The sequence below is a fragment of the Lolium perenne genome, chromosome 2, assembly GCF_019359855.2.
Source record: "Lolium perenne isolate Kyuss_39 chromosome 2, Kyuss_2.0, whole genome shotgun sequence".
In the NCBI taxonomy this organism is placed as follows: Eukaryota; Viridiplantae; Streptophyta; class Magnoliopsida; order Poales; family Poaceae; genus Lolium; species Lolium perenne.
In genome coordinates, this window is record NC_067245.2 from 93319885 (window position 1) to 93328299 (window position 8415).

Consider the following 8415-nt stretch of genomic DNA (forward strand, 5'->3'; position numbering starts at 1 on the left):
CGCCTTCCTCTAGTTCCGCCAAAACGGAGGTCAAATAGATTACCCTACCTGTCCTTTTCTTTTCTTTCTTTTGACGCTCGTCGCAATGGATGTAGCTTGCGACAGCGTATGATTGGATCACTAGGATCCATCCTTTTGTAAGGGCCTTGTAAATACTTTGAAAATCAATGAAAATCTATTTTGCTTGATGATTGATGTCGAAATTTTTATTTTCAGTTGGTATTTGATAACTACACTTCAACACCTCATCCTTCCGATGCTTTTCCTGCTTCATCCTACTCGAAGAAAATGTCTGTCGATGATGAATTTATTGAAGATTCCTCGAGTAAGGGTTCAGTACAAGACTTGGAAGAACTCCGCCAACAGCTTCAGTCTATGAAGAAACAAGCACTTATAATAATGGAGCAGTCTCGAAAATCATCGGATAGGGAGAAGGTTGCGCTACAACAGGCTCAGGAGGCTATAGCTACCAAAGAAACCGCCGTAGCTAAAGCTACATAGGCAACCTTCCAAGAGAATTTTATGCTCGAGTTGATGACTGGAGCAAGTTTGGAAATGGCAGGTATACTTCTTAAGCCTAAACTTCCTCTGTTTTTTCCTTGTTTTCTCCTTTGTAATTCTTGTGCTGTCGCCAAATAGGTCCCTTTCTAGACGCCGCTGCCGAAGATCAACGGGTGGACACAAGGTCAAATTTCCTTGTTAATCTGGCACTTGATCATAGGGCTTTCTTTTGTGTAAAAATTGCCCGAAATAGGGCTAAGTTTAATAAACTATAGTTTAAATTTAATTTATTTTTGTTTTCTTTTTTTTTATAATTATTTTCTTTTTTATTTTGACATTTGGGATGCGGACGTGCGTTGAGGGCACTGCGCGATCCAAACGGAACGACGGCCAGGTCCGCTGTCCGTGTGGCCACCTAAACGGCCCTATCCAAACTGGCCAACGCGTCCGATTTAGATCACCGCGTTGGAGATGCCCTAAGCACCGGTGACGCGGACGAAGAGCGCGTGCGGGCTGCAGCTAAAAAACAGCCCGTCGACGCTGAACTGCCCTAGGTACATGTCGAGCATCCACTAGTCCGTGGCGAAGGTACTGTCGCAGGGCGGGCCTAGGTAATGGCCGGAGGAGGGCGTCGTGCGAAAGAGGTGAGGGCGAGCCCGAGCGGCGTCGGCACGCATAATTCAATCCTGTAGTGCTCATGTAACCGGTAGCCTTACCCATGTAATCACATCTCCGTTGTGGCTCTCTCGGTTCAGAAATGGAAGTGTTGCTCCGCAGTTTTTCTGGTTCTATACTGTACCTTTGTGGATCTGTATACGGTATAATCAGAACTCGCAACTTCTTTTGTTAATTTGTTGCTCGCAACTTCACAAACATTAGGTCTTCCGCGCGTCTCCCAGGCGGCGGCGGCGGCGGAAACAAATTTCCTGCTCCAATCTCCGGCATCTGCGTTGGGCCCCTCTCCTTCCGCTTGCCGCTCCGGCGGTAGGAGGGAGGGGGACCCCGTTTTTTGCATGGTACTTAGGGCTAGGAGTTCTCTGGCATGGCGCGCCGTTGGGGTGGTGGGAGCGGCGCCCGGGCAAATAAATCTGCCTCAACTCTTCTCCCACACCGGCGCTGTCCTTCATGGCGGCGTCTCGGAGTTGGTGGCACTGTGTGCTTGCCGATCTTTCAGATCGATGGCTCTAGAGTTCATGGATGTTGTCGGCGAGGCGGCGGCGACGACTCCATCAGATGGTTTTTTCCTCCTGCTCTGTCCCCGTTGCTGCGGCGTTGTCTCCGGCGCCAAGGTGGAGCAGAGAGGATTCGTCTAGGAGTACGTGCAGACGGTGGTCTGCACTGGTGACAGCTGGAAGATGGTGCACCTTGTGGTGGGTTCGTGGTTGAAGGCTGATGGTTCTGGTTCCCTACTCCGACATCGTCGTGCGTGGGTGCCAGTGCTGAAGTTCGATGACGTGTCCAGGGACATGTTTCCCTAGTCTGATTCTTTCAACGGCAATAGTTTGTCCTATGGCAAACTACATTGGAGGTCCGAAAAGCTGATGATCAGCGATGGAGCCGCGTCGAGCTCAGGTGAAGAGGTGATCTGTCCATTTTTTCCTTGGTCGCTGCTACGGTGGTGCCAAAGAAGATGGATAGGCGTTGGTTTGTCACATAGGTTTATCCTATCTTTCCAGATCTGTAAGATCGGTGTATACGTACTTTGTATCTCGTCTTTTATTTATCAATGAGAATCGTATTACCATGCAAAAAAAAAACCTCACAAACATTTGCATGGCAAGCTGGAGGAAATATTTTAGTACGTACATTTTCAGAAGTTTAGCACTAAACCTGGAATCCTGGATGTACATATTACTTTTCCTTCTATCAGTTCCACTAGTTTTTTTTTGGCTGTGTGCATCCGTACTGTCATTAGGGTGGTGCGTTGTTGCAGAGACTGGGTGTAATTGGTACCTTTAAAAAAAAAAGTTTCAACTAGTCTAAAATCTACGCAGAACTCCAAAAGGCTCACGCAAACAAGGAGTAACAACTACCACTAGTGGAAAACAGGCCTTTTGATCCGGGTGGTAAGGGCCTTTTGTCGCGGGCGGCCAGCCGCGACAAGCAAGGCGCGATAAAAGGGAGTCCTTTTGTCCCGGGTCGCTTACGACCCGCGACATAAGGTCCACCACGTGGCAGCCGCGGGGCGCGCAGGGCACAGGCCCTTTTGTCGCGGACGGTATTACCACCCGCGACAAAAGGCCCTCTACGTGGCGCGCGCACAACGCTGCTGCTTTAGGGTTTGAGGGGTGCAGCACCCCTCCCCCCCCCCGCCACCGACCGCCTGTTATTTCATTTTTTTCGTTCGAAAATAAAAGTTGCATATATTTGTACGCTACTAGAAGTTGTACACGTTCATTCATTATATATATAGATCGATCAAACAAATATTGGAAGCAAAAGTCGATTCCCCTTACACATATTCGTAGATTCCCTACATATATACATGGAGCTCACGATCGACAAGCGGTACTAACGACCGTCTATTTGGAGGTAGAGCATCTATTTGGACTAAACAAGCCTTTGTTGTTTATTACTTCTCTAACCAAAAGTCCCGCCAGTTCCTCCGCGATTCCTAGTGCGTGTTCCTTTGGTTGGAGTCTGTCCCGCATGAAGTCGACCTATATACGAAAATGAGATGAGTATGACTATATCAGTCTTGATAACGAAATATTGATGATAATAAATAAAGTTGTGAATGTTATTGCTTACGTCGAATTTATTTTTGTTCTGCTTCTCAGTGGTTAACATGCGAATGGACTCGCAAACGTAGTATCCACATAGATTCGTCCCTTGTGGCTGCTGGGGGCACGGTACAGGAGTAAATGTTAGCTTCTTTGCAAAGGTAATCTCCTTATGAAGATTCTTCAAAGCTTGCCAAGCCCTGCCAGGCAAAAGAATGATTGAATGAGTGGATAATTAATTGATATCTCACGAAAGATAAAGCGCGGCGATGAAGGAAATTACACTTGGAGCAACTTCTGCAAGTCCTGGAACCCGTCCACGCCTCTACTCAGTGGGTCTTTTACTTCAACTATTCCCTTATCAGGTTGAATGTCTAGTAGAATCCAGTGGAAGCTGCACATGTTATGCATATACGTCAGGAATTACACTTAACATCGAGTAAGAAAAATTGAATGTGCATAAAAGATCATTAAGACTCTCACTCGTAGTTGTAAGGAAACAATATTGAATCACAGAAATATTGCTCCCCCAAAAACCTTAGTAGGTTTCCCCCCGTTTCTTCGCTTTTATGCTTCACCGTTTCAACATGTATTTTATCTGGGTCAACAAACCTAACATTGATAATATTATTACTTTTGCATTCACTGATCTTCAGTCTGCATAAGAGAACCCATAAGATATAATGAGTATATATATGCAATGAAAACGAACATGAACTGAATGAAAATGAACTTATATGTAGTTAACAACTTACAAGCAATAGCAACTCATGAGAGATTTGTCGAGGGCTTCTAGATTGAATAACTGCCAGAGTTCATTCATCTCAATATGGATCTCCTCCTTTCGGTAGTAATATTCCCATGGTATACTCGCCACGATGTACATTATGTTCTCCTTGCATGCATCAAGGTACCACTGATGCAAATTCCGCATATGTGTTGGCAGTTTATGCAGCTGCTCTCTGCTGACCAAGTCGGCCCCGTAGACAAATTTAGGAGCTATATCAGCAGTGGGTATTGCAGCATCTGCTGCAGACAGCAATTCCTCCACGGTAACTGAACAAGCAGCCGCTAGCCTTGCAGCTTCTTCCATATCGATACCACCATGATGTTCCTGGTACAGCTTGGGAACATTAAGCACTTTGAGTGCTGGGATCGATTGTTTGGGCTGAGCACCGAGGAGGGGAACTTTCTTTCTCTTTTTGCCTTTTGTCGTTTGCTTGGCCTTGAGGGGTGCACTTGTTGAACTTGACTTTTTCTCAGCTGCACTTCTAGCTGATGATTTGCTCGTGCCAGTAATGTCCTTCTCCTTAGCCTTTTCATCCTTCTTTTGGTCAATTACCTTCGCAAGAGTGCGTGTATAGTCATCCTTCTTCTCGTGTAACTCATACTGCGATGGTGTGTTCAGAAAACTAGTAGCATATTCTATTTGCTTCTCTGTGTATGGCTCTGGCGCTGGAGGTTTTGGCTTATGAAAAAAATCATAATTGTATTTCTTAACAATGGCATCATTTTCCTCCGGGGTACGATCGTAAGGACGGGGGGGAGGAACCTTTGGTACTTTTGGGAGGGGCGACTTCTTGCGGACAGGACTCTTGAAACGCTTCCAGCTGGGTGCATTCCGAGTCTTAGTGGGCGGAGGCGGCGGCGCTGGAGATGGAGATGGACTACCGATGTCGTGGTCGACGTCGTACCCACGGGGTGATGGTGGCGACATGTGATCAGTAGGAGGAGGTGATGGTGGCCTGCGATCACCTGGAGGAGGTGATGGTGACCTGCTGGGACGACTGGTACTAGGTGCTACCCAGCCTGGCAGCCTGATGTTCTTCTTTTCCCAGAGAATGATTTCTCCCAGCACCTCTCTGAGTGTAAGCCCCCCATCACCTCCAGGGATATCGAGCTCCAATGTCTCCCACGACGGGACAACTGAATCCACCCCGACACGAGCATAGCCAGCTGGAATCGGATTGCCATGCCATGTTGCCAGCTCACCTTCAGGTCCAAATGCCGGTAAGACATAGCCGACCGCCACCTTAACGAAACCTTCCTGAACACCTCATGGAGATCACAAGGTGTTTGCTCCTTGATTCCATCCAAGGGGTCGCCAGACCGGCATCTATCATCATCCGTGTAGGAGGGGCCTCCGAGTCGGCCACGCTGCTGTCTCGTCGCTGAGATATGTCAGCGGTATTATCTGGCGGGCGCTGTCCTTTTAGTTCATTTATCTCCCGCTGCTGCTGCTGAAGCTCCCGCTGCTGCTGGTCAAGTCGGCGTTGGAACTCGGCCATCCGGTCATTCTGCACCTCCAGCTGGCGTTGTTTAGCTCTTGCTCGGCTTCTATAAGTCTCCGCGTCGGCCGGAAACCCAAGCGACCACGGAACACTAGGGCCGAAGCCTCTTGTTCGTCCTCCCTTCTCAGGATTACCGAGGACAAGCGTCGACAGTCTTTCTCTCTATCGGGAGCAAACTTTAGTTTTCCCGCCTTTATATCTGTCGTCACTTCAATCCATTTTTGCCTGGGTACCCTAACCCTGGTGTCACTTTCAACAATGTTCCCTGTCTTCATGTCACACTCACAGCCATGCGCGAGGAACCAATTTCGAGCCCTAGTGTCCCATCCTTCTCGCGTGGGTTCTGGAGTGATCCCGTTCAGCTCCATCTCAGCCTCTTGTGCATCCCACTTAGGCATGGCTCTTCCGTAGCCCCCTCGCCCCGTATGATGGTGATATTTCTTCTCGCTTGCATTCTTCTTGTTTTTCGTTGACAGGTTCACAGCCTCCTCTGATTCTTTGTACCTCACAAATTCTTCCCAGTTATGCTCCTGCTTCGCTAGGTAGTTCTCGAATAATGGAGGCTTCTTGTCTTTCTTATAATTTTTTCCATAACCGATTCTTATACGCCCGGAAAAGTTCCCCCATCTTCTTAAGAGCCCATTTCTTCACTAGCGCCCGCTGCTTAGCATTCTCAGACTCCGATCCCAAATCTGGCAAAGTGAAATGTGCCATGAGGTCTCTGAAAAGTGTGTCTTTGTACCTATCGGCAACCTGATTTTCGGACACATTCTTGGTCTTGTTCCATTCTCTGACAGTGATCGGGATACGATCTCTAACCACAACTCCGCACTAATTTTTGAACTTCACTCCGACATTCTCGGGTACCACCGGTTGGCCTTCCGGTGATATAGCTTCAATTGTGAAGTGGTCTTTTTTGGTCAACTTCTTTGCCGGGCCTCGTTTATCTATCTTATCTTCGGAGGCCTAAGAGAATACATATAGAATTGCATTAATGCCTCTATACTAATGCCTCAATACATATGTACATATAGAATTCCATTAATACCTCATCATGACCGGAGCCGTCGGCTTCTCCGTCATCACCGGAGCCGTCGTCGGCTTCTCCGTCACCGGAGCCGTCGGCTTCTCCATGACTGGAGCCGTCGGCTTCTCCATGACCGGAGCCGCGGGCTTCTCCATTACCGGAGCCGCGGTCTTCTCGGTCGGCTTCTGTACCATCGCGGATTATGTCCGCGAACATGTCTTCCTGTTCCAAGTCCCGTTCGAATGGATCCATTGTTTCTGCAAAAGAATTAAATCGATAAGTACATGTTCTAACCCTAACCCTAATCAAACACAAACCAAACCCTAACCCTAATCAAACACAAACCAAACCCTAACCCTAATCGGCGACACGTGTTTGCGAGAGGGAGAGGGTGTCAGCGACGCGTGTTTGCGAGAGGGAGAGTGTGTCGGCGACGCGTGTTTGCGAGAGGGAGAGGGTGTCGGCGACGCGTGTTTGCGAGAGGGAGAGTGTGTCGGCGACGCGTGTTTGCGAGAGGGAGATGGTGTCGGCGACGCGTGTTTGCGAGAGGGAGAGGGTGTCGGCGACGCGTGTTTGCGAGAGAGGGAGAGAGGGTGTCGGCGATGCGTGTTTGCGAGAGAGAGAGAGGGTGTCGGCGATGCGTGTTTGCGAGAGAGAGAGAGAGAGAGGGGGTGTCGGTGGACGCGTGTTTGCGAGAGAGAGGGTGTCGGCGACGCTAGCTAGTTTGCGAGAGAGGGTGTCGGTGGAGGAGTCGTCCGTATACCAAATACATATACTAAAGCACAAACTAAATCCATATACTAATTATAAACTAACTATACAAAATACATATACTAACTAAGTACATACATATACTAAATTACAAACTAAATCTAAGAATTAACTAACTAACTAAATACATAAATATAAGAATTAACTAAACTAACTAACTTAATACATATACTAATTAACTTAATACATACTAACTAAACCTAAAACTAATTAAAACTATACTAACTAAACCTAAAACTATAATAACTAAATCTAAAACTAAAACTATATATAGTAACTAACAAAAACTATACTAACTAATTAAACCTAAAACTAAAACTATACTAACTAACTAACTAACTAACTACAAACTAACTACTAACTACTAAAATTAACTAAAATTATATAAAACAAATTAACAAAAAACTAAAAAATTAAAAAAAATGGCCGAACTGAAACGCGCCGGCGGCGTCTGCAGGCCAATGGCACGGCGGCGGCGGCGGCGTGGCGCGGCGTGGTGTGCTACCTGAGAGGACGACGCGGAGCAGGGGCGCGGCAGAGGAGGAGGTCGAGGCGGCGTGGCGGCGTCGGAGGAGGTCGACGCGGCGCGGCGCGCGGCAGAGGAGGAGGTCGAGGCGGCGCGGCGGCGTCGGAGAAGGTCGAGGCGGCGCACAGCAGAGGAGGAGCGCGGCAGCGCGGCAGAGGAGGTCGAGGCGGCGCGTCGGAGGACGAGGGAACGCCGGCGAACGGCGGCGGCGACGAATTTGGGCAGCCTGGCGGCGCAAATTCGTCTAAGTGTTGGCCTCCAGGAGTCGCGGGTGGCGGCTCCGCCCACGACGGCCCCTCTTATACCTACCCCCCTTTTGTCGCGGGTGGGGGCTTGACCCGCGACAAAAGACCCCCCCTTTTGTCGCGGGTGGGCCTTTGGGGCTGATCCGCGGCACAGCCCATCCAACGGCTCTGGCCGTTTGAATCCAACGGCCTAGAGCCGTTGGATGGGCTGTGCCACGGATCAGCCCATCTAGAGGCCTCTTCACCCTTTATTTTTTGTATTTTAAATTAATAAAACTATTATTTCAATAACTTTTGAATGGTAACTCAAATACAAATGTTTTATATATGA

At 48.3% G+C, this 8415-nt stretch overlaps 1 protein-coding gene across 1 annotated transcript; it reads right to left on the reverse strand.

Moving 5' to 3' along the window:
• Nucleotides 1-977: 977 nt before the first annotated feature.
• Nucleotides 978-4391, reverse strand: LOC139835543 (uncharacterized). The gene is made up of 5 exons (XM_071825400.1): nucleotides 3980-4391; nucleotides 3708-3881; nucleotides 3508-3618; nucleotides 3249-3424; nucleotides 978-1051 (listed from the first exon to the last, which is right to left on the reverse strand). The coding sequence occupies exons 1-5, from the start codon at nucleotides 4315-4317 to the stop codon at nucleotides 978-980; spliced, it is 873 nt and encodes a 290-aa protein (XP_071681501.1). The 5' UTR covers nucleotides 4318-4391.
• Nucleotides 4392-8415: the final 4024 nt, after the last annotated feature.